This window comes from Zalophus californianus, chromosome 14 (assembly GCF_009762305.2).
Source record: "Zalophus californianus isolate mZalCal1 chromosome 14, mZalCal1.pri.v2, whole genome shotgun sequence".
NCBI classification, from domain to species: domain Eukaryota; kingdom Metazoa; phylum Chordata; class Mammalia; order Carnivora; family Otariidae; genus Zalophus; species Zalophus californianus.
In genome coordinates, this window is record NC_045608.1 from 15,861,587 (window position 1) to 15,888,642 (window position 27,056).

At 43.9% G+C, this 27,056-nt stretch overlaps 1 protein-coding gene across 1 annotated transcript in view; it reads left to right on the forward strand.

Moving 5' to 3' along the window:
• TMEM233 (transmembrane protein 233) overlaps positions 1-21,138 on the forward strand; it is a 34,343-nt gene extending 13,205 nt beyond the window's left edge. The window contains exons 2-3 of the mRNA XM_027577664.1: positions 12,570-12,706; positions 21,013-21,138. Coding sequence (XP_027433465.1) covers positions 12,570-12,706; positions 21,013-21,019 — 144 coding nt within the window. The 3' untranslated portion in view covers positions 21,020-21,138. The remainder of the gene's footprint in view (positions 1-12,569; positions 12,707-21,012) is intronic.
• Positions 21,139-27,056: the final 5,918 nt, after the last annotated feature.

Here is a 27,056-nt window from a genome sequence, read left to right on the forward strand (position 1 = left end):
GGTCTCAGCTCTCTAGGAACTTGTCTTAGTGGGAGAAGACAGACCATATACAGGTTAGCACATAAACAAGATCATTTCAGAGAGTGGTAAGCGCTGTGAAGAAAATAAGCAAGGAAGTATGAGAGAGAAGGACTAGTGGGGGCAAGAGGTGGAGAAGAGAATCTACTTTAGAAAGGGTGGTTGGCTGAAGAATGAAATCAAGCCAGCCATGGGAAGATCTGGGCAGAGCCAGGAAGTGCAGAGGCCCTGGGGCCAAATAAGCGTGGTGTATTCCAGGGACATATACGATGATATCTATGTCATCCACTTAAAATGGACCTAACTCCCCCAGGAAGGAATCCCAGAATAGGCCACAAAATAGAGAACTAGGGCTTCTGTTATCCAGGGGGGGAGGGGGGGCAGCGTGGGGGGTGAGGATGGGATGTCACACAAGAGCTCTTCATAGATCATGACTTTGCCTCGGCCCCAAGCCATACTGTTCCCACATGTAGGAGCAAATTCTTGGTTTACTTTTATTTCAACCCTCATTCCAAACTAGAACAATCACTCAGAACTAATTTGGTCCCCGAAGAAGCAATATCCATTTTTGCCTGGGTCCCAGTTTCCCTAAGGCATTCATGACCTGTGAGTGCAAATATAGTTGACATTAATAAACAGCCCAGGCTTCACTGCTTCTTGGCCCTCCCTGCCACGTCAACTCCCACAAAATTCCTTTCTGTATTTCTCACATGCTCACACAAAACTCTAATGCGCTGTTAACACCAGCAGGGCCGGGCAGCTGCTTCCGGTGGACACTGGGGTAACTGTCAAATGCCCCCCAGGGTTGCTTCTAAGCCCTCACATCATCACTTGCCTGACACCGCCAATTTCTCTGGCCTCCATCATTGGTCCACTGGAGCCCTCGAGGTGCAAAAGCTCTGTCACCAGGCCTTGCTTCTTTAAAAAAAAAAAAAGAAAGTGTACAACTCACGTGATTTTTAGTATACTCACAAGGTTGTGCAATCATTACCAGTCCTTAATTCCAATAAACTTTCATCACCCCAGAAAGAAATTCCATACCCATTAGCAATCATTTGCCATGCCTCTTTCCGTTAACCCCTGGCAACCACTAATTGACTTTCTGTATCTATGGATTTACCTATTCTAGACATCATGTATAAACAGAATCATACATTATATGATCTTTTATGTGTGCCTTCTTTCACTTAGCATAGTGTTTTCCAGGTTCAGCCATGCTCATGCACCAGTCAGTACCCCTTTTTAAAGTGAAGTAATATTCCATTGTATGAAAAGACCACAGTTTGTTTTTCCATTCACTTGTTGATGGACATTTGGCTTGATTCCATTTTTTTTGGCTATCATTAGTAATGCTCTATGAACGTTCATGGATGAGTTCTTGTGTGTGTATGTTTTCACTTCCCTTGGGTGTATACTTAGGAGCGGAATTGCTGAGTCATACTGTAACTCTATGTTACCTTTTTTAGAAACTGCGAATGTTTCCAAAGCAGCTGCGCTGTTTGACAGTTTCATGCAGGAGGGTTCCAGTGTCCCCACCTCCTCAATAAAACCTGTCTGTCATTTTTTTAACATTTTTTATTTTATTTATTTTAGAGAGAGAGAGAAAGAGCACGAGTGCAAGTGGAGGAGAGGGCATAGGGAGAGGGACAGGCAGACTCCCCAGTGAGCGCAGACCCTGACATGGGGCTCCACCCCAGGGCCCTGAGACATGACCTGAGTTGAAATCAAGAGTCAGATGCTTAACTCACTGAGCCCCCCAGGTACCCCTTGTCTGTCTTTTTTTATTCTAGCCATCCTAGTGGGGATCTTGTGGTTTAGATTTGCAGCTTCTTAATGACTAATGATATTGAGCATCTTCTCATGTCCTTATTGGCCACCTGTATATCTTGTTTGAAAAAATGTCTATTCAGATCCTTTGCCATTTTTAATTGCGTTGTCTTTTTGTTGTTGAATTGTAAGAGTTCTTTATATATTCTGGATATAAGTCCCTTATCTGATATGTAATAGGCTGTCTGGCCCTTGCTCCTTTCACTTGCTTTGTGACCCTAGTTGGGGGGCTCTATGTGTTGCAGAATTTCCAATAAAAGAACTTTTTTCTTTTTCTCTCTCTCTCTTTTTTTTTTTTTTTTTTGCTTGTAGCCTCTCTCTCCAGCCCCCAGCAAGAACTGGCAACAGAGTCAAAGGCAGAGAGTGGTGGTTCAGGCTCTGCACTTAACTCGAGTTCAAAACCCAGCCCCACCCTTCCACCTACCTTTTCTGAGCCTTAGTTTTCCCACCTATACACCGGGAATGTTAGTGCAGATCTTTCTGCATTGTTTTCAAGAGGAAATGAGGTACTGCTGGGTCCTTCACAGGCATGACCTCAATTAAGCCTCACAAACAGCCTGTGCTGTAGACATTATTACCCCCATTTTACAAATGAGGAAAACTGAGACTCAGAGCCATCCCTACAAGGCCTTATTTTCCTTTGAGGTCAGCTACCACCATGTTAAAGATCCAAATATCTATTGTATAATATCATCTGTAATAAAATGAGGTATAGCACAATTCACATAAACATAGAGCAGTACTGGGGGCAGGGGGTGGCTTCCATTTAAGTGAAAAACTGTCAGTAACTCTGGCTTATGAAGTAAAAGTGGCTAAAACTCCTTCATGAGCACTTGACCTCAAGCCACAAATTCTTTATTCTAGTCATTCACACAGCAAGCCTGTGTCTGCCATTCTAAGGCAGAAGCCCACCCTTCAGGACTCTGACACAGAAGTTAAATGACTCAGTTTACCCTCTGTTCTGCCACTACCAAAATGACTGGTCGCCTTGGTCAGAAAGTTAAGTTGGCCAACTGCTTCATGTCAGTGTTTGTTTGCATTGTTTGTGTTACTGGTTTGCTTTTCTGTCCATTCAACCTCGTATAAGGGAACTGAAGGAATACTAAGTGTCAGACCCTCCATCAGGCACTGGGAAAAAGGGTGATGAGTAAAAAGTAAAAACACTCATGGAGCTCACAGTCAGGTGGTGGAGCACTCAGCAACAAGGTAAAATGACTGAGTCGCATCAACAGGAGGGCATGAAGGAAACAGATGAAGACTGAGTCAGCACATAGGTCAGGGGACCTACTGAAGATGGGGTGACCTGAGAAGGCTGCCCTGAGGAAGTAGACATGAAAGCTGAGACCGGAAGAAAGAACAGGCACTGGCCACACGAGACATCAAGGGAGGAGGGCTTCCAGCAGAGGAAATGACCAAGACAAAGACGGGGGGGTAGGGGTTCTGGAAAGAGGAAGGTGGGGAGCAAGGAGGAAGGCTCCAAATGGGGCTGGAGAGGCAGGCAGAGGTCAGACCCTGCAGGGCTTGGCAGGCCATGATTAAGAACATGAGTCTTTCTCCCAGGGCAATGGGGAGCCAAGGATAGGTTTCCAGCCAAGGTCACTCAGGGCTTCCAGCCCATCTCCCAACATGAGTGACTTATGCTGTCTTCTCTTCTGGCATTATCAGACATCAAGAGCTTTCCAGAAAAGCCACTTCCCACTGTGATGTCACTGTCTGCTTCACTGCTTACCTGTCCCAGGTAACAGAAATGTGTTCTATGCCCTACCAAGGGGGAAGAGGACTCTTGGTTTTTACCCAAGTCTTTTTTTTTTTTTTTTAACAGTAGACATAATCCTAAGGAAGAGCAATTGGGCAAGGGGAATGTAGAGCATACCAAAGTATATTTATTTTATTTATTTTTTAAAGATTTTATTTATTTGACAGAGAGAGACACAGCAAGAGAGGGAACACAAGCAGGGGGAGTGGGAGAGGGAGCATCAGGCTTCCCGCCAATGTGGGGTTTGATCCCAGGACCCTGGGATCATGACCTGAGCTAAAGGCAGATGCTTAACGACTGAGCCACCCAGGCGCCCCATACCGAAGTATATTTAATAGCTCATTTGTTTTCATCCTCATCAATCAGCATATGGCATAATAATAATAATATCGATGTAACAGCTAATGCTTACTGGCGTGATTTCCCAAGCGTGGCTCAAAGCACTTTACGTGTATTAACTCATTTAATCCATAATGATCAGGAAACCAAAATATAAAAACAACAACAACTGACAATGTCTCCCATTGTTATTATTTTGTGTTTGGGGGGCTAATTTTGTTTGAGGGTGAATGTGGGATTTCTGAGCACGTTCGGTGGTAGGCGAGAACAAAGAAAATGAACAAATTTTTGACAGGGAGATCAGTAGCACAGATTAGACATATTTGCCCTATTTTTCACATCAGCGGCCAAGGTTTTATTAAATTGGAATCAAGTCAGCTACGTGAGGCTGGGTTATCAACAGTGTATTAAATCTAGCTCTTAGGTTCTTGTGGACATTAAGACGTAATTATTGTAAGAGCTTTGCCAATTAACTTACTATCATTTGCTGAAGTTTATAGCCCCCTTAGAAAGCTGCCTTTGAAAGCAGACACATTATTTACTTCCTTGTCTCTGAGTCTCGGTTTTCTCAGCGGATACAATTTTTTACCCCCATGAGGGTCATGGTGAAGATTCAGTTATATGATGGTATAAATGGTTAGTCCAGGACCTGGCACAGAGTAGGTACCTTGTGAATATCAACTATTATTTTGCCATAATCCGTTATTATTGTAACTAACACAACCCCTGGTTTACCTCCAGCTTCTTCTCATCACTCTCTCTCTCTCCTCTCCCTCCTTCACTCTTATATTTCCTCCTGGGTTTTCTTACGTACCTTCAGTAAGAACATTATTTCCTACCCCTAGATTTTGCACGTGCTGTCTTCCCTGCCAGGCTTCCTCTTCCCCCCCAACTCTTTGCAGGCCTGGCCCCTTCTCAAGTCTTCACGTGTCAGTCTACCTACCACCCCCTCAGCGAGAGGTCCCTCCCTGCACCCCATTTTTCTTGCCTTAATAATATTCTGCCATCATCTGGTTTATTAACGTGTTTACTTATTTTCGGTCTTCACCAGAATGTAAGCTCCATGAGGGTGGGGAGCACTGTCTGGCACATAGTTGGTGCTCAACAAATGATTTTTGGATGGATGGAGGGAGGGAGGGAGGGAGGGAGGGATGGCTGTCCATCTAGGACAGTGGTCCTCGACTCTTCTTGAAATAACCTGGGAAGCTCACAAAAAAGCACCAGAGAATCTTGATTCGATTGGTCTTGGAGGGGGCTTGGGCATAGGAATTTGTAAAGTCCCTCCAGGTAATTCTAAGTTCAGCTGGGGCTGAGAACCACCGACACAGGGGAATAAACAAAAAAAAAAGTACAACTTGGAAGAGCTGCATCTCAAGCCTGCACCTGGTGGCCACTCCATAGGTGATGCTGTCTCATCCACTCTCATGTACGATGTGGCAAGAGTTCTGTTCTAAGACCAGAGGGAAAGGACAAAGTACTTTCCATATTTTCCTGGCTCAGGACAGTGGTATAGCTTTACCATTTGGTGTGAAGGGTCACAAATTTCCAGAACATTGGATCCCCTGGGTGTTCAACTCCAGTTAGCAAAATTTATGGAGCTACATGGAGTCTCTCCTTGGAAATGTGGATGCCAGGAGTTGCCTGAACCTTCTGATAGGCAGCCAGCTGTCCTGGCCGCAGAGCCTCATAACACAGTCTTGCTGCTCTCTGCTGCAGTTTTGTTTTTGGTTGGGTTTTTTGTTTTTATTTTTGGTTTGTTTTGTTTTTTTGAGGTTCGGCATAGAAACAGTCACCCTCATTTCTGGTTCCTGACTAACTTTCCTTCTGTGGGTATTTGAGTATCATGTGTCCATCCAGGGAAGGGATATATAAATAAACTTGAAATAACTTGATGCAGAGACCAGGACATCATTAGTATTGACTACAGGAGAAAGGAACTTGCCCACGTTTCTGTCAAAGTGTGACCTTTGCTGGCTCGTGGCAGCTGACCGAGACCTGGATGCTCTCCTTAGGTTTTGTAATGACTATTACATTTTGCCAGGATAAGCCCAAGCTTGGAGAGAAGAGAAAAGGCACTGCTGGGGACTCTTGAGTGCCTTACAAAATGTGTGATGAGGCCTCATTTGTTCTACATCCTGAGAAAGGTTCATTTGCCTCACAGAGGAAAAGAAAAACTGGAAGGAAACCAAAGGTCTCTCTTTTTAACATACTTTGCATAGTGAACAGAGAAACTTGCTACCCAGCGCCTTAAAATAAGCATAGGTGGGCTGGGAAATTATGAGGTCTACAGCTCAGAAAGGAACTCCAGGCAACATCCAAGCACCACGTATAGGAGTCAGAAGACAATAAATACAGACACGGGGGAAGGATGTAACAGGAAAGAATTTGTGTGTGTGGACACTCCAATCCAGAGGCAACAAAATTTCATAGAACTATACACATACCCCCCAAAAAAGAGTATATGTAAGAACTGGTGAAATCTGAATAAGGTCTATGCCTGAGTTAACAGTGTCATACCAATGTCAGTTTCCTAGTCTTGACAAAGTACTATGGTGACATAAGGTATCATTAGGGGAAGCTTGATGAAGTGTTCGTGAGAACTCCTGGTATTATCTATAGTCTGCAACTTCTCGCGAGCCTCAATCTATATCAAAATAGAAGTTATAATTTGGAAAGAAAATGAACTGGGAGAAACCAGGAGAAATTTTTGCAATATATGGAACAGATTAAGGTATATTATCTGCTGTGCTATTCAGGACAGTTGCCACTAGCCATATGTGACTATAGAGTATTTGAAATACGGGTAGTACCACAGGTTTTAATGATATTATTTTGGACATGTTGGGTTAAATCAAATATATATTCTTAATTTCCCCTATTTAGTTTTACTTTTTAAGTGTGGTTACTGGAAAATTTAAAATTACATATGTGGCTCCTGTTATATTTCTGTTGCACAGTGGTGATCTGTAATATATAAAAAGTTCTCACAAATCAATAAGAAAAAGACAAACTGATAGAAAACTAGACAAAGGATATAAGTACAAAATTCATCAAGAAGAAACACAATTGACCAATAAACATTCATCCATATAACAAGTATTTATTGATCTCCTATGTTTCAGGCACTGTATTGGTCACCAGAAAGAGTTTTAAAATTCATTGTTCTTAGAAAGTTTCTCTAAGAAGGTGGACATTTGAGCAGAGGTCTGAAGGACGTAAAGAGAGCTCAATCTCACCACTGAATCAAAGAAATGTCATTCTGAGATTCCTTGTAACCTGTCAGAATGGCAAAAAAAAAATAGATTGATAATACACAGTTTGGGCAAGGGTGTGGGGGGAAGGGCACTTAAATACTGTTAGTGGCAGTATAAATCTGTCTAGATTTTTGGCAGGGCAATTTGACTCTGTCTCTCCAATGTAACTACATCTACCTTTTGATTTAGCAGTTCTATTCCTACGAATCTGCCCTAACGAGAGGTTCAGACGTGTGCAAAAATATATGAATAAGGATGTCTACTGAAGCATATTATGTAACTGCAAACAAACTTTAAATGACTTAAATGTCTACTGGTGAGGTACAGCCACATCATAGTAAGTGACTACTACAGAGCCATTAAAAAGGAGACAACTATGCTCACAACCTTTCTGCAAGTTTGAAGCTATTTGAAAACAAAAAGTTACCTAAAAACAATAACAACAAGCACCATGACAATTTAAGATTTTCCCCCAAGGAGGCAAGAATTAGGAACTCTATCAATATAACTTGTTATTTTAAATCATGCCTGGAGGGGAAAAAAAAAAAAAAAACAAGAAAGAGATAGACCTAGAAGCATTAGCTTGAAAAGGCACACCCGCTATAATAGTGGAAAAACGCAAGTTGCAGAACAGATATAGTATAATACTATTCATAACTTTGGAATAAACAGAAAACAAACAAAAAACTCTGAGTGTGTTTGTGCACATACACTTTTAAATACAGTATTAAAGTTATTTTCACCTATTTATTTTTATTTTTTAATGGGGCAACTAGAAAATTTAAAATCACATACATGCCTCCCATTATATTTCTACTGTACAATGCTGATCTACACTATATAAAAAGTTCCCACAAATCAATAAGAAAAAGACAAATAGAAAACTGAACAAAGGAAATAAGTATATCAAGAAGCACTACATTTAACCAATAAACATTCGTATACATGCATACACACTTTACCAAACTAGCTATGTGACTCTAGGCAAATCACTTTAACTTCACTGCACCTCAATTTTCCCACGAGTAATATGGAAACTCTACCTCACAGGCTTGTTATGAGGACTACTGACATAATCTTTAACACAGTGCCTGGCACATATAAATACTCAATAAATGTTACCTGCTATTAATTTTGTCAAAGAAAGACTCAAGAGACCAAAACATTTAGAAAAGAAAAAATTTCACTTGGAAAGAAATGCAAAGAAGTCCAACTTCAAAAGGACCAGCTAGATGAATAAAAGCACAAGTATTTAAAGGAAACAAATGTAAAATTGCCAAGGTTACCAAGTTATACAGTAGTCTGTTCGTGATTAAAAAACTTAACAAAGCAAAACAGGATCTTTCTCAAGAGATTACAATATCCACAAAGGAGGTGACCTATGTTTGGGCACCGACATTGCACAAGGCAGATGAAGCTGTCTTTGCCAAGATTGATGGGAAATACTCAAGGTTTTAATATTGGAGGGATGTGGGCTCAACAGACTGACTCTGTATTCTTGGGTTATCTCAGGGTGCAAATTGCTGTTTCTTTATCTTGACTGAGATACATGATGTGCTTAGCCATAATGGAAGCAAGAAAGTGTCAGTTTTCCTTTCATATTATTCCTGGCGGCGGGGGGAATCTAGAAGCAAATGTACCAAACTGCGAACAATGGTTATCTCTTGGAAATAAGATGAGAAGAGCTCACTATTTACTGGATGCTTGTGTAGCATTCGAATGCTTTACGTGTTCACAAATTACATCCGTAACATGTAAAAGAACTAATAAGATCATACAAATGTTAAATATCTAAGCCATCCCGTTTCTTTCTAGTTCTCGCACAGCAGATAGGATAGTTTGCTTTCTAAGCTCTTCAGAAAAAGATTTATAAGCCGTGCATTTTCTCTACAACCCATTTCCACCACTTCAGTCTATAGCATCTGCCAGGAGATCCTTAGCACGCAATTCCAATTGGGAAGGGAAAAGAATGACAGCCAATGAACGGGGGAGGGGAGCATTAATTCCTCCTTGCTTCTTTGTTAGTTCTCCACCCCAAACCCTGAGATTCCTCAACCAGTGAAGTCCTTCAGAGTGAAATCTGGGAGTTCTAAAGTCCCCCACCCTCATCTCTCCATATCCTTACATTTCCCCAGCAGATTTGCCCCTGGGCAGCCCCTTCTTTAAGGACCACAGGAGGAAATGGATTCATAAGAGAACTCATGGGGGGAGGAGAGTCCACCGTGGATACTGAAAGAGGCTTTCATCTGCGTTTCAAGCCAACATGGCCTCATTCCTGGACGACTCAGCATCTCCTTTAGGAGCCCCAGCGAGAGGGTGGTTTGCAGAGAGAAGGGCCACATACAAGATGCCAGATGGGCAGCAAGTGATGAAGGGTGAGCAAGACTCACTGATGGCTTGCACCCAAATCCCTCTTGGCCAGGTCACCAGTATGGCTCTGCTAACCTGCAGTAAACAAGCAGCTCAAGAAGCTCCCCCTCACCTGTGCTCATGGCACAGATAGAGACGTACCCCTCGGTATGGCACAGACTTACTATTCTTCCCACTTGAGAACATGAAACTGGTTTTTTCATCCAAACAGCCAGGAGTTGACAATATTTGGGGGCGGGAGGGGTCTCGTTATTTTTCCTCTGGTTACAGCAACACGAGTGCATTGCCATGACAAAGTGCATCTCAGAACTGCATTTTCCAAAGCAGCACAATAGGATAATGATCACCTTAGGAGCATCTGAGTTTACATAATTTTAAACTGGATTGTGAAAAATATAAGAATTAAAAAAGATATAAGCTGGACTGCGAGCTCAGAATTTGGGGGTCTACGTAGTGACTTTGATCATGAAGACTCTAAAACAAACTTGGGTCCTCAATGATGCTGCTCCAGCGAGGGGCAGAGCCTGATCATCTATGATTCTGATAAGTAGCCCAGATGAGTCTTCTGCACCCCAAAGACCTCAGTGTTGGAGGAAGAACAGACAGATGGTGGCAATTCACAATAAAAGCTAACATTTATGGCGCATATGCTATGTGCTGGGGCCACGCTAACCACTTTGCATGCATTAACTCGTTGGCTCCTCCACTGGAAGGAGGTGCTACTGCTATTGCCCCCAGTTTACAGACAAGGACACCAAGGCTCAGAAAGCTTGATAACTTGCTCTCATTCTCATAGCGGCTAACACATGGAATTTGAACTCAGCTCTCTGAGCTTAGAGCCCATGCTCTGTTACGCACTTCCTCGGAAGTGCACCTTGACTGGGCAGGGCATTATAGATAGCTGTCTAGACCTAAGGTTTTCAATCCTAAGAAGCTTAGAAAAAAAAATACCATGGCAACCACCCAAGTGTCCCTCGACGGATGAATGCATAAACCAACTGTGATATTACACATACAGTGCAATATTATTCAGCCTTAAAAAGGAAGGAGATCCTGCCCCATGCCACAACAGTGATGAAACTTGAGGACACTGCTAAATGAAATAAGTGAGACACAAAAGGACAAGTATTGTATGATTCCACTTATATGAGGTACTTAGAGTGGTGCAGTCCATAAAGACAGAAAACAGAATGACAGTTGCCAGGGGCTGGGAGATGGCAAAATGGGGAGTTAGGGTTTAATGGGAACAGAGTTTCACTTTGGGACAACAGATGGTGGGGATGGCTGAACAGCAATGAGTGCCACTTAATGTCATTGAACTAGTCACTTAAAAATAGTAAAAATCGTAAATTTTATGTATATTTTACCACAATTTTTTTTTTTTTTTAGAAAACTGGTATCTGGTCCCCACACCAGTTAAATCAGAATCTCTCCAGGACAACTATCTGTATTTAAAACAAACAAACAAACACTAGCCAGGTGTTTCTAATAAATACTCAGGGTTGAGCACGCACTCCAGAATTCTGGAACTCTTCCTGCTAGAAGTTCTGGACGTCACTGCAGGTCTCTGCCGTCCCATTCGCACCAGACACCTGCACACAAGCCCCCTTCACTGCCAAGGCCCCCAGCTTGCTGTGAAGGTGGCCAGAACCCAAGAATTAACGGAAGGTTCTGGAAGTGGAAAGCTCAGTGGTATACTGGGCATTTCCCTGGCTTGTAATTGTCTGCATGTGCTTAATCCCCCTTAATAGTCCAGGAAGAGGAGCAATTATTACCGACATGCTGTGATTTCAGGATCAAGAACAGAGGTTCCCACTGAAATCTAAAATTCACCCGCACCGATCAACCTCTGTCCATAACTCATGAATACGTATTTCCAGTCTTCTTTCGGCAGCAGCAGAACTTTGGGGGGAGCCTCAGCAATGGGAGTTATGATAAAGAGGGCTTATTAGAAGATTGTTCAGCTATCCGGGCCATCTGCTCAGCAGCAAACATTCTCTGAGCACCTCCACTTTGCCCCCAAACTCACATCCTGTAGGGAAATGGATATATTCATTCACCCACTTAGCCAATACCTATTTCTTGAGTTCCTCCAATGTACCAGACACTGCTCAAAGTACAAGCAACAAAGGCAATATTTAAAATATTCAACAAGTATTCAAATATTCAACAAAATATTCAGTCAGGAAGGATGTTCTGCTGGGCCAAGTGGTAACACTTAAGTAGCTGGATCATGGGGAAGTCTGCAGGGATTCAGAGGTGGGGTGGCCAGGATGGCTGGGATATTGGGGGGGGAGCGCTGCTCTTCACCAGCTAGTACAGAAGTAGACTGGTGTTTTCCCAGCTGGGAAAGCCATATAGAGTAGGTACCCATTGAATGACAGCTTGGTTCGGGGATAGAGGGTAAACAGTTCAGCCAAGGTCCCTGACCTTGTGGATTGAACATCTAGTGCAGGAGAGGTGAACTTCTTCTGTAATGGACCAGGCCTTGAGGGCCATATGGCCTCTGATCTAGCTACACAACTCTGTTGTAGCATAAAAGCAGCCACAGACAATCGTAAACAGCTGAGTGTGGCTGTGTTCCAAACCAAGTTCATTTATAAAAACAGCAGGCTGGATTTGGCCCATGGACCAGGGTTTGCAAAGCCCATTCTGCTGGATGAGACGTGCATACCTGTTCATTATACAAATATTTGTCAACCATCTTCTGCATGACAAACATGGCACTGGGTACTGGTATACCTTACGGAACAAAAGATAAATGGTCCCCCGTAGCACTTACACTCTAATGGGAGAGGCCAAAGCAAACCTTTTAATGTGCTAGGGTAAGTACTAAGACGAAGGTAATCGGGAAATCCAGAAGGGGAAGGAAGTTAGCCCCGGAGTCCAGGGAAGGCTTCCTGGAGGAGGTGGTAACAATGTTGCCTGCTCAGATCAGCCTGAGGAGCGCATGTCTTTCCCTGTGGGTTGTCTGTCATCACCAGCTCTTCCTTTGTGTCCCCCAGTCTCTGAACAGCTACAACGATGGAGACATCGAAGGATCCAAGCGGCTCGGGAGGAATGCCAAGTGGGTGGCCATCGCCTCCATCATTATTGGCCTTCTCATCATCGGTATTTCTTGTGCAGTTCACTTCACAAGGAAGTAAGTAGGCTTTTTGAATCCCTCCCGATGTAGAATGCCTTCTCCCGAATGCCCATCGCAATCTGTGAGGACAGGTTAGGTTATGTTCCAGGAGCAAACAATCCCAAACCAAAGAGTTTTCATTTTTACGTCACTGCGGGTACACAAGCCATGGTGCTTTGTGGAGGGTCTCTCTTCTACCCAGTCACTCAAGGCCCAGGCTATCCGAAGCCCCGCTGTCCTCTAGCTGCTCTGTCTAGAACAGGGATCAACAAACTTTTTCTACAAAGGGCCAAACAGTAAATATCGTCGGTCTCCATCACCATCTCATGTGACCACTTAACTCTGCCATTTTAGCACAAAAGTGGCCATATACAATATGCAAGCAAATGAATGAGTACGGCTGTGTTCGATAGACCTTTATTTACAAAAACAGGTACCTGGCCCAGGGGACATAGTTTTCCAATCTCTGAAAGAGGAGAGAGGACCAGAGAACCCCACATGGATTTGCACCGCCTCAGTCCTGGAGTAACCAATGTCCCTTAGGCTCACAGTTTATTAGCTAGAACCAGTCACACAGTATCACCTCTCTGTTAGACAGAGGGAAACGTGGGGGAATCAACGGGATATTAGGGTTATTGCTTGCTCGGCCTTACCATCTGATCTGCTAAATGATGTCATGATTTTGACTCAACTGGCCCACCTGTTCTTAGCGTAAGGGCAGAAGGGCGACCATATATTTTTGGTATTGCCCACGTGCTCTCATCCCATAAAGAGATGGCTGCTGTTGCTATTTCTCTCTGGACTTGGACAAATTTATCCTGATTTCTCGAGCCAGCTGAGATGGGCTAAATCTGCTAGAAGCACTGACACTTCCCATCAGAGGCCTGACAAAGGGCAAGGTTGTGTGATGGATGGCCAAGGCCCGGAAATGACAAGCCCAGATCCATCGCAGTCTATGTCATTCCTGGCAAGGCAGATAAGGATTCTGAGACATCCTTTAGCTCTTCTGCCAGAGCAGCTCAGTGAGCCGTACACAATTTCCCTCAAGCTGAGAAGGTCAGCCCCTTTGGCTTGGTCTCAGGAAAGGCTCACCTGGTGGGCGAGAGACGGAGGGGACATCCTGAGCCTGCCAGATCGGTCAAGCCAACCTGAGCGGCCGAGAGGGTAGTAAATTGTCACAGGAGGTCAACTTCCTATCAGACAAGCCAGACCCAGGAGCAATGGGGGCAGCTGGATGGAGGGGCAGATGCAAAGACAGAAAGTGTCGCAAAGGAAAAAATAGATGGCTTTGACCACGGAGTGGAGAAAAGGACACTAGAACATCAAAGGAAGCTCAAGGTGTCTTGCCTACAAGATGGAAAATGGACGATGTTGGCCTATGAAGAAGACGGTGAGAAAACAGATATGAACACACCCAACTTTATTCTTTAGGGAAGGCATCGTGTGCTTGCATGTGAGCATGGGGCTGTGGAATGTGGAGTTAAAGGTATTATAGGTATTATAATGCAGGTTTGGCACCAGGTTTCCTGGGCACAGTTTCCCCCTCTGCCACTTACTGACTGTGAGACCCTCAGCCAAGTGCTAAACCTCAGTTTCTTCATCTGTAAAATGGGGATTATAGCAATACCCATTGAATAAAGCTATTGTGAAGGTTAATTAGATGACCTGCATATATAGCATGGTGTCTGCTCCTTCGTTGGTACACAAAAAATGCAAACCATTTACTAACCCTATTATTACTACTGTTATCAGTTATCAACCCGGCTGGGAGAGGACCTCAGAATTTAAGATACTACCAAATAGAGTTCAAGGCTTTGTGCTTATGAGCTAAGTTCAAAGGACGGTGTTCCAGGGGAATGAGGCGAAGTCTTGGCCTGACTCCTGGGAACCTGTGAAAATACATACTGCCCAGATCAGTGTTGAACTGAGTTATAATAATAGCAGCTGACACTAACATAGAACTTGGCATAGGCCAGCGACTGTCTAAGCTCTTACGTGAATTAATCCCCATTGAATCCCCACAGCAACCCCATGAGGTAGGTATTATTATGTTCCCTTTGCAGATAAGGAAACTGAAATAACTTGCCTGATGTCTCACAGGTAGTTAGCAATCATGGCAGGGTTTAACCTGGGATAATCTGGCTCTGAGAGCTGGTAAACTGTGTTCTTCACCACAATGCCACACTGCCTCTAAGCCAATAACCAGTATACCCCATAACAAAAACCAGTGGATAGCACTCGCCTTGTGGCTACCTCCAGAACTGATTTATATGGGGGTGGTATGGGGAGGTTTCAATCTGCAAAAAAAAAAAAAAAAAAAAAAAAATGTGTGATGAGACAGCACCAAGGGTAACAAAATCAAAACACTGCAGGAGGTATGCAAGGAATGTGCATGAATGGGGTAGCCCGGTTATAGTACTATAGGGATGTTCCAGAGCACAGTCCAACTGATTGTGACCACTTAGAATGCAGACCCCATGGAGCCCATTTTTCAAAAGACATTGGAAAGCTAGGTTTTCATCTCAAATCTCCTAGTTTGTAGACGTTGGCAACCAATTCACAGTATTTAAGCACATGGTGAGGGTCAAAAACGGAAAAAACATACAAAAACCGCATCTCCAGACTGGACACTATCTACTTTGCAGTCTCTGATGGGCAATTTGGCTTTCAGAGATCAGTGTGCCCATTAGACACCATCCAAGAAGTTTTACAAGGGACCCAGAAGTCTTCATATGTGGGGACTTTCTCCATTCTTATTATCAATGTTTCTATCTGGAGACAAAGCATCGATGTGGATATGCCTGGGATTGATGTTTTGTTAGCAGTTATAAATGATCCAAGAGGGAGTCATCCCCTCCAACCCTTCTTCCTAAAAAGCAGTGATTCACGGTGGTTAGAACCTAAACTTCAACTCTGGCTTCACCAGAATTCAAATCCTAGTTCCACCACGCAGACCACCCTGGCAAGTTACTAAACTCTCTCAGCCAGTTTCCCTATCTGTAAAGTGAGGCTAGAATTACTTCCCCACCTGTATGGTCAGGTTCCTTTTAGATGCATTTCCCTCCATGTTATCAAAGAAAACAAAAAATATTTTCCAGAGTTAGAATCCTATGGAGAAACTTAAAGGCTTTGTTGTATGTGTGTGTGTGTGTGTGTGTGTGTGTGTGTGTGTGTGTGTGTGTGTGTGTGTGTGTAAGAGAGAGTAAGAAACTAGCCCTTAGAGAATGAAATCAATTCTATCTTAAGACCAATAACAGGCCAATTTCTCAGTAATCCTTTGAAATAAAATTTCTCAGCCCTGGGAGGAACTGAGCAGCAATGTAGAATTACTAAGGCAGAGTTCCCTAACTTTGAGCTGCATGCGAGTTGCCTGGGGAGGTTTAAAAGAAGGTGACATCGGGGCCTCATCTCAAAGCATCTAAGTCATTAAATCAGAAGTGAGACCCAAGAATCTGCATTTTCCAGCTCCCTGTTCCCACCCTGGGGTTTGGATGCAGGTGGTCCCTACAATACTCTTTGCCTAACATCCTCCTTCCCAAACCCAAAAGGAAGAACGCACTAACGGAAACTAGCCTTTAACAGAGTGGCCAGTCTTCATTTCCATCAGCAAACTCATCGCCAGGAATGTGTTATGTCTCACTTGTTGCCAAGGAGGGGAGTCAAGTTACCACCAAGGAGCCTACCCACCCACGGGGAGGCTCTTTTGCAACAAACCTCAAAGCAGTCAGGGTTTCTACTGAGAGGGCCTGGAGAAGCCTAACGTTAGAGAAGTCCATTCTGGACAAGAGACAAAAAGCCTTGAATAGGTGACTTTTCTGAATTTCATTCAAAAAACTGTTTGAATGAAATGACCACGGAGTGGAGAAAAGGACACTAGAACATCAAAGGAAGCCATGTGGCAGTTGGAGCAAAGAAAAAGCCATGTGGCAGTTGGAGCAAAGAAAAAGTTTTATGACATCAAATCCACAAAGACTGGAAATCACTGACCCTAAAACATTCAACAACTTGGAATGGAAGGTGGTGCTCTCAGAAGAGAAGTATTCTGGTGCCAATGGAATCAGAGACTTGCAGGCTCTCCAAGCCAGAAAATTCCCGGCTCTCCAGCTCCTAGGGAAAGTGGAAAAATGAATCGCCTTTTTAAAACTATGAGGTCCTGCCTTTAAAAAAAAAATGTATTCTTTATCCTTATCAGCAACACTGTAACTAATCCCGAAGTCCCAGCCTTTTAAAAAAATTACTCTGTGGGGCGCCTGGGTGGCTCAGTCCTTAAGCGTATGCCTTCGGATCAGGTCATGATCCCAGCGTCTTGGGTTCGAGCCCCACATCGGGCTCCCTCTCCGTGGGAAGCCTGCTTCTCCCTCTCCCACTCCTCCTGCTTGTGTTCCCTCTCTCGCTGTGTCTCTCCCTGTCAAATAAATAAAATCTTTAAAAAAAAAAGAAAAAAAAATTACTCTGTATCCTTATCAAGAGCACTGTAACCCATCTCTGCTCCCCCAGATGATGGAAATTCCAGGTGGACAGACTGGGGTCATGAGAGTCTTTATCCAAACTCAGAAAAAGGTCTCATTCATCCTAATTTCACAGGATATCTCTGCAAGCCATGTGGCAGTTGGAGCAAAGAAAAAGTTTTATGACATCAAATCCACAAAGACTGGAAATCACTGACCCTAAAACATTCAACAACTTGGAATGGAAGGTGGTGCTCTCAGAAGAGAAGTATTCTGGTGCCAATGGAATCAGAGACTTGCAGGCTCTCCAAGCCAGAAAATTCCCGGCTCTCCAGCTCCTAGGGAAAGTGGAAAAATGAATCGCACAGAGCCCAGACATTTAAATATTGCTGCAGTCTCTTTATTGATCGAATCATTCATGTCCCCAGCCTAAAGCAACCTGTCTGCAGGCTTTTATTTTCTGCTGGTGCCTTGAGGATTCGAGCAAAGTGAGGTTATTCTCAAAGTTTCGGAGCCACCTATGACAGATTCAGCTGGGATGTTTGTGAAAATGCAGATTCCTGGCCTCCAATCAAGACCCTGAGTGGCCCTGAAATATGCATTATCACAAGCAACTCCCCGCTCCCCAAAATATTTCTAGGTATTCTGAAGTTGGAGAACCACTGTTGTAGGGCTTTGCATTTAACAGAGAACCTTCTTGCCTGTGTGAACATATGCCACAAAACAGGACTTTTTTACATCCCTAAGATGCCTGGTAGAAGCTTCAGCTACTGCTGCTTCCTCCCTACTCCCTAGAGACCTTTACACAACTCCCAGGTTTGTTCTTCCCTCTCTCCTCATGGTCAAGTTCACGGTCACATATCTGATGCCTTGTAGAATTCAGTGGGACTTCCTTAGCAGCAAAAATAGTTGACCATGACAAAGCCTGGATGTAAGGCAGATGAGTATTGTCAACCACAAATATGATACATGACATTCAGGGTACTTTCATCTTACTCGGGGGTGAGGTTCTAATGTCAGGGCATCGTGTGAACTTTGAGGATAATAAAAATTCATCTTAGAAGCATCCATAGGGGGATGCCCTATTAGAGATTCACACCCTGTAACTGGTCAGCCCAACAGAGCCAGTGTTCCCACCAGTGTCGGAAGAGATGACGTTCCTTGGGTTGAGCACCGGCTGAAATAGTTGGCTGTTTAGGGATCATGGCATATGTTCAACACTGGAACCAAGCTCCAAGCTCACACGGAAGGAATAGGAGTCATATACCCATCCATGCTCATGAGCATTGAGCATGATGATGGCCAGAATCTCCAGCTCCATTTAAACAACTGCTTTTTTTTTTTCTTTTTGAGAAACATGAATGGTTCATTCACCATAAGTTAAATGCATGTACAATGCAACTCTACTGAACTTACATCTCTGGATGGCCTTGTAGGCATCTAAATAGTCAGGCACACCCCTACCATGTATAAAAAATGCTTGTTTGTCATTCTTAGCAATAAAAACCTTCAAGCTCCAAAGTTTCCATTAAGGAAGAACGAAACCTCCTAACTGGATTAAGCATCCCATGACAGTCTCCCATTAGCAGACACAAAGTTAGCAGATATTATTAACCCATTATGCACTGGTAAAGCTTATGTCTTACAAACACGCTGGCATGAGTCCTTTCCTGGCCTCAAAATATCCTTCAATTGCATTAGGATTGGAAGTAAGCATATGTATCAAGGTGGGCAAGAAGCAAGAAGGTGGCCTTTTTGCAAAAACGTGAAAGCAAATCCATCTTCTTTCCTACATGATTGGTTGGACTAAAACTTAATGGGGATTGTTCTGCATAGATGTGTCTTCAGAGAATTCTTGTGATTTCACGAATGAAAAATGGGGAACATTAGCTACTTCCAGAAGTCACATCTAAGTCATCATTAACAATGGAACGATTCTGGCTTTGAAAAGGATATAAACTGGTGGACTTTGACAGAGGAAAAAAAAAAAAAAAACCATGAAAAAGATGTTACTTACCAGTAACCAGAGCAACACAAATTAAAGTAACAACGATAGACTTTTTTTTTTTTTGTCTGCCTGACTGAAACAATTAAAAAGATGGATAATATCAAGGTTGGTGAGAGTGCGAAAAATTAGATACAACACTGTTGGTGGAAGAGTGATTTGGGACCGTCTTTTGGAGGTCAAGTTGGATACATCTATTAAACTTTAAAATCCACTCGCCACCCACACAGCAATTATACTTCTGGGTATCCTTCCTAGATACAGGTGCACAAAAAGGATATAGAACAACGGCTCTTTTCCCTAGCTACACATTAGAATCACCTAGAGAGCTTTAAAAAAAAAAAAAAAAAAAACAAAGAAACAACAATGCCCAGGGCCCACCCTGGATCAGTTAAATTAGAATCTCCAGTGATAGGGCCAGGCATTGGTAGGTTTTAGGGCTCTCCAGAAGATTCTAATGTAGCAAGGGTGGAGAACCGAGGATATGCAGTGATGTTCACTGCAGCTCTGTTTGAAATAGGGGAAACCATGAAACGACCTAAATGCCCATCGGTGGGAAAATGAGTAAATACACAGTGGTTTATTCATAGGATGGAGTACCACACTGCGCCTTAAACATGGATAATCTCCCATACTGCGGCTTAAGAAGGCCCCACATGATCTGGTTGCTGCCTCTCTGTCTTAATCTCGCAGCACCCTCCCTCCTCCACTTCTGCTACACTGAATTCTCTCTCTTCTTTGAGCAACACAAAGACCTGCCACAGGGCCTTTGCACTTGCCCGCCCCGCTACCTAGAATTTTCTTCCTTCTAATATCCACGCGGCTTGTTCCCCATCTCTCCTTGAGATGCTTGCTCATAGGTTAGCGGAGAGGCTACCCCTGACCAACTTCTCTAAAATAGCACCCACAGCCCCGCCCTCCTTCCCTTGGTCCCCTTATCCCAACTTTACTTTCCTTCCGTACTTACCACTCCCCGAGAAACCAAATATATAATATATAATTATACATACAATATATTGATACATAATTACACGTTTTATGTATTAATATACATACAATCATATATACTTTTATGGTCTATCTCCTCCTACTGGGATGAAAACCAAAAACACTTTCATTTCTGTCATTGCCCATAGTGATAGAGCATAATGCTTCAGGGTGCTCACTTTGAAGCTAAACTGTTGGGGTTTAAATGCAGGTTCTACGTCCAAGTAGCTGTGTGCTCTTGGGCACATCTTTTAACCAGTCAGTGCCTTAGTTTTCTCGTCGGTAAAATAGGGATAAAACAGTACCTAGCCCACAGGACTGTGAAGATTAAACTGTGTAAAACACAGTGCCTGGCACATGGTACTCACCATGTAACTGTGGTCCCACAGTTACTTGTCATCACCAGCATCTAGAGCACTGCCTGGCATGTAAATATTTATTGAGTAAACTGATGAATTAATATACATATGTCATATATATCTTATATATATGATACATACCATATATGGGTATAGCATTATCCTATTTATATAAACACACAAGATGAATTTCTGAGTGCACACTTAGAGGATGCACACCAAATCCTAACGGTGCGACAAGCCCTTGAGGAGGAGAATGAAGTTCAGAAATGCTCAGAAAGCATTTCCTTGCATCTGTATCATTACGGGTTTTTATGGTTTTTTTGCACGCACTGAGTGTAAAGGCAAATATGTTTCCAGATAAAACGTTTCTCAAAAGGAAACCAGTGCTTAGACTCAAAAGTATGCAGATGCACTGGTCCAAGGTCAGTGCTGGACGTCTCCTACAGAGAACGGAAGCCCTTGGGCTAAGAAGGCTCGGGCCGGCTCTCTCTCTCTTTTTCACTGTCTGTTTGTCCCACACAGTGCCTGAGCAACCAGCAGTCTGCCGCAAGCACGGAGGATGGACCTCATCCACATACACCCCACAGGAGTTTCTGAGGAATGGACCCTTGACTTCAGACCGTGAGATCTCTTCCTCCAGGACTCTCCAGAGGCAGGTCCCTGGCAAATGAACTTTGAAAAAAAAAAAAAGAAAAGAAAGAGAAAAGAAAGAAAGAAAGAAAGAAAAAGAAAGAAATGGAAAAAAGCCCCAAGTTAAGGAAAACCAAGCAGCACAAGACCAGCCAGTCACTGATTAAAAAAAGAAAGAAAGAAAGAAAGAAAGAAAGAAAGAAAGAAAGAAAGAAGGAAGGAAGGAAGGAAGGAAGGAAGGAAGGAAGGAAGGAAAGAAAGAAAGAAAGAAAGAAAGAAAGAAAGAAAGAAAGAAAGAAAGAAAGAAAGAAAGAAAGAAAGAAAGAAAAGAAAGAAAGAAAGAAAAAGAAAGAAAGAAAAAAGAAAAGAAAAAAAGAAAAAGAAAACCTCAAGTTTCACTGTCTGAGTTTAGTGAAAGCCTCTGTGTCCATTCCTCTTCTGCAGAGATGAGCCTCAGGAAATCTCAGTATTGCTAATGGCGGGGGAGGGGGATCCAGATCTGGTGGGGAGCCAGAGGTCCTAGGAAGAGCAATGGAGGCTGGTGTCTGCAAAGTCGAGCACGAACAATTGCAGCATGTTTCAAGTTGTCCGACAGAGTGGGATTTGTGCTTTTTTTTTTTTTTTTCATTTTTACATGTCGGAGGTAGTGGGCCCTCCTCCGTCAGCTGCTCCCCGCCACAACTCCCAGAGTTCAATCAGTCCCCAAAGAAACCAAGGAAGGGGCTTTCTGGCCTTTTGCCCTGACCTCAATCTTCCAACAGTCCCCTCCCTTGCTTGCATCCACCGCTGGGCACCTCACTTCACTTAAAGACTCTGAGAATGTACTTAATGGTCAATTCTAGGTACAGGAGCACCTTCCCCATCCCAGTTTTGGGAATAAACTGGCTGTGTTTTATGGAATGTGCTTTTTTTCAAACTCTCTTTCTTTTTTTTAGCAAGTCTCAGGCACGATCTTTGATTTTCCTGGATGCCAACCTGGCAATGCCACCCACTGTTATTTCTTTTCCGTCAAATGTAACCCCTTTAGGTGTGATGGTACTGATTTAATGATGCCCTTATTCTGCCTACCAGAACACGCCAACCCAGTGTTTCACAGAATGTGCAGCGTACCGCTGGTGGTACTTAAGATAATTTTTAAGTCGGTTATAGACAACATTAAGTGATGCCAATCACAAAGTACATTTCCCCTTTTCTAGTCTTGTCCAATGCTGATTACAGCAAAGAGAAAGCCTCTGTTTAGTGAGCATGGGTCCTCAACACCTTTCCGTGACTTTAGCTCTTTTCCCTTCTTCATAAAGAAAGAGCAGGCCTCAGGTTCAAAGTCGAGATAGAACTCAATAGCATAGTCCTGTTTTTGTTGTATTTCTTTTATTAATTACCTTCCATTTACAGTTTCCCCATAGGAATGTGATCTATTGTTTCTATTCAAATAAATTTACATAAGAAAAATAAGTGGACTCAAAGAAAATATCAAGGGGTTAACAAAACAGGTGATATGTATATATGGCAAAAATAACTTCAAGAACTCATATGAGAAACACAGTAAAAATGAACTTTCCTAAGCAAGAGAAAAGGCAGCTTATTCTAAGTGAATAAACATGAGGCTGAGAAAACACCTGCGTCCCAGTGCCGTTTGTGCCACTAACTCGCTATGCAAGCTGATTTTAGGCAAGTTTCTTAGCCTCTCTGTGCCTCAAATTTCTTCATCTGGAAAATGGACATAAGAACACCTGCCTACATACCTCAGAGCATTATTCCGAGAATTAATTGCCGTAATAGATGGGAATGCCCCTGGAGGGAGATTCTAAGTGCTACACAAATACAAAGCATTGTTCTTAGATTACTATGAATCTCAGGCTGTTTGTTAAAATCCTGGAAACTAGCAAAACAATAAATGTTGGTGGACATCAGATGCCATGGGCCCTTTCACCTGGACGTCTGCCACGAGCCAGCACTTGTCCCAGGAGGAAACGGAATCAGGGCCACGAATTCTCAGCACGCAGGGATCCTAGCATCATTTCAGTGTACTGGGTCCCGGTTTCTGTTTCAGACATTTTGTTTCTTGTTTGTTTGTGTTCGGGTCCCTGATCTTTTACCCAAATCAAATGAGAAGTGTTGCTGAGAGGCAGAATAAAAATGGTTTTAAGTAACCCTGTTTACTATGGTCTGTAAGTTGCGTTTTCTTGATGTTCCCAACCTTCTGGAGACTCCCATAATCACAATGGGCTCCTGGATCCCAGCCTAAGCCTGTAAGGAGGAACACAGAGAAGCTGGTGGTAGGGCTAAGGAGGTGTCGACTCAGAAATGCCCTCCCAGGAGGCACTGAAAATGTTCCTCTCACTGAAATCACTAAATGAGATCCCTGGGACCCAGAGGGGGGCCTGATTTTTGCTGGGTCCTCAGGACCCGGCAGAGAGCTTTCATAACTGATAAAGTGGGGTGATAGTCTTCTCCAGGGCTTCCTGCAAGACTGAGATCATCCTTGCTCCACTCCAAAAAACAGAAAAAAGACTGACCAAGGACATCAGCCAGAGGACACTTTTAGCAGCCAGTGACCAAAAAAAAAAAAAAAAAAAAGCTACAACAAAAAGTAGAGTTTACCAGTTCCTCTAACTGAAATTTTGAGAAATAGCTTCAGGCACGGCTGGATCTCAGTGCTCAGCATTAAGAACTTCTTCTCCCTATTATTTCTCAGCTTCAACTTGCTGAGTTCATTTTGGTTTCGTGATGGCCGTGATGGCTGCCACCAGCTTCTGGCTTCTCCCACCAGCTTAGCGATGCGGCGGAAATGAAGTGTTTTTCCCCTAATAGCTATGGAGGTGGGGGGCCAGGTTTGATTTGAAATAATGCAAAATTGACTCAGAACGAGAACCAGTCCATCAGTATGGATACCAGCCATTAACGAACAGGTGTGGCCACTCTTCCAACACAAATTGAATCCGTGGCCAGGGGTGTGTGGCACTCTCATTGGCCAGGCCCAGGCCCGGCTCACAATTCAGCCAGTGGAACTGAGGGTGAGGTCAGCTCCGCCCAGACTTTATGGATTGAGGGAGTGGGAAGAATGGTTTCCCAAAGGAAAACCAAAGTGCTTTTACCAGAAGGAGAGACAGAAGCTAAACAGAAGAAACACTGTCTGCATTAGGCATGCCGCTCCTTACTACGCCTGCCACAAGCAAGGGCAAAAGTAAAGCGGGGCGCCTGGGTGGCTCAGTTGTTAAGCGTCTGCCTTTGGCTCAGGTCATGATCCCGGGGTCCTGGGATCAGCCCCGCATTGGGCTCCCTACTCGGTGGGGAGCCTGCTTCTCCCTCTCCTGCTCCCCCTGCTTGTGTTCCCTCTCTAGCTGTGTCTCCCTTGGTCAAATAAATAAATAAAATCTTAAAAAAAAAAAGGAATATAAAAGCGTTTCAAACCATCTCCCCAGTCTGTTGTCACTCTCATCCACTCCCTCATTCGATCGTTATTTACAGAGCACCTGTTCGGCCATGGGCTAGGCTCTGCAGATTCCAATATGATCAAGACACACCCTGGGAAGAGTGTGCAGTGAGGAGCAGACACATAGTCAACAATGAGGAGAAAACGTGAGGATGTGCTAAGACAGGCATGAACGGTGTTCTGCAGTCTTTGCAGGAGGTGCCACTGGCTACATCCAAGGCCAGGGGGGCGGGGAGGTAGCCTCAGGGAGAAAATGTCCCTGTACCACCATTCTGTGCGTTGCTAAGGTGGATATGGGTACAGTCCTTGAAGCTGCCCTATCTTTACCCAAGAGTTACGGGCAGAAGCAGATGCAGACATAAATTCGCTGGCCTCAGCTCCTGGATCAGCAAATTATCTTTGGCCTATGCTAGGACAGCTGCATTCAGCAAAACAGCATTATGCATGTATCTTGATATGTAATCCTAGATCCAGGCTTCTAAATATAAGAGACAGTTTTGGGCCACTGATTACAAAAAAAAAAAATTATTCTAAGACAGCATCCACATTCATTGGCTACTACCAATCCATAAAAAACACTCGTGGATGTTGGATATTTGAGCCTGGAGAGTTACCCTATAAAAACAGGTCCCTAAACCAACACACTTTGAATTCCAGTTTTGACACAGGCAGAAAGAGGCATAAAGACCACCCAGGCATCACCCATCCATCATCCCTGGAGAAGCCACAGAAAGAAAAATTCCCTTCCCAATACAGATGTATTATTTGTTCCAATGGAGATTTTCTTATCAGGGCTCAGAAGATGGAAGTACAGAGTTGCCTTTGTGTATTCTCCTGGGTCAAGCATCTGCATTTTATCTGTGTACTTGGTTGGGCAGCCAAACCTCGGCTGGGCAGCCAGGTCAAACCTGGGATGGTCCCAATTTTCATCCCTCTTCCGGTCTCAGCACCCGGTTCACCATCACATGCTGGCTCACGGGAGGTGTTCTGCCATTTTAATTTTCTAAAGCTGTCTGCTCCTGGCACTGCCACGGAGTGTCGATTCCTCCGGGTGACACGGAATCCCACGTATGAGGACTGGGTGTACTGCAGAGTGAATATACTGAGAGGCACTCGGGAAAGGCCAAATCCTGCCTGTACAGAAGTAACAAGTGGCCTGATGACCAGCATGACAGAGGGCCTCGCACAGATCTCAACACCTACCAGGGAAGGTAAACAAGTATTTCTCAAGCCACTCCCAAAGGTCATCCAAACAATTACAGTAGTCTTCTTATAGGTCTCGGGTGGTCTTCATTGCAGATTGGCGCTATAATAAATACCACAAACTCAGTGACTTGAAAACAACCCACATTTATTGCCCTACAGTTTTGGGGGTCAAAAGTCTGAATCAGGTCTCACAGGGCCAGAACCAAGATGCCGGCAGGGTTGCATTCCTTCCCGTATCTTCTCAGGGAGAATCGTTCCCTTGCCTTTTCCACCTTGCAGACAATGCCCGCGTTCCTCGGGCCCCCATCTCCTTCCATCTTCAAAGTGAGCAATGGCCCCTAGACTCTTTCTCACTTGGCATCTCTCTGGTTCTGACTTCTTGGCCTTCCTCTTCTCCATGTAACGACTCTTGTGGTTGCATGGGGCCCACCCTAGTCATCCAGGCTAATCTCCTTATTTTTTTTTTAAGATTTCATTTATTTATTTGACAGACAGACAGCAAGAGAGGGAACACAAGCAGGGGGAGAGGGAGATAATCTTATTTTAAAAGCAGCAGATTAGTAAGCTTAATTCCCCCTTGCTGTGTATCCTAACAGACTCACAGGTTCCAGAGATTGGTCTGGGGACATTTGGGGGAGACCATTATTCTGCCCACCACACCCTGCTTTCACAGTTGATCCCCCTACAGCACTCACAGCAGCCTGGCATGATCTCAAAACCTAAACTGAACCATGTCATTCCTTGGCTGAAACCCAACCCACCCCCCCAGTGGCATCCCGTGCAACTACAACTCAAACTTTGAACCACGTCCCACAAAGCCCCCCATGATCAGAGCTTTGTCTGCCTCCCAGATCTCATCTCCTACCACTCCCGTTCCTGCTCCTTCCCTCTGCTGCAGCCCCACCCTGGCCTTCTGGCTCCTCCCCAGACAAGCCAGATCATTCCTGCCTCAGGGCCTTTGTACATGCTGTTGCCTCTGCTCAGAACACCGAGCCCCGGATTCTCTCTTCCTCTTCCTCCAGGTCTCAGCTTCTCGGAGAGGGCTGCCCTACCACCACCCTACCCCTAGGGTCTTCTATTTGCACAATCACACAGCCCCAGAGTTTTGCTTCAAGGTCTATTACAATGGGGTTGGATACAGTCGCCAGTTGTATAATTATCATTTAATGCCTGTCTTTCCCAGCAGACTCTCAGCCCCTATGAAAGCAGGAATGCTGTTCACCTTTTTCACCTCTGCATTCCCGGTGCCTGGCACAGAGAAGGTTTTCAGTAAGAACGAGTAAATAAATAATGAATG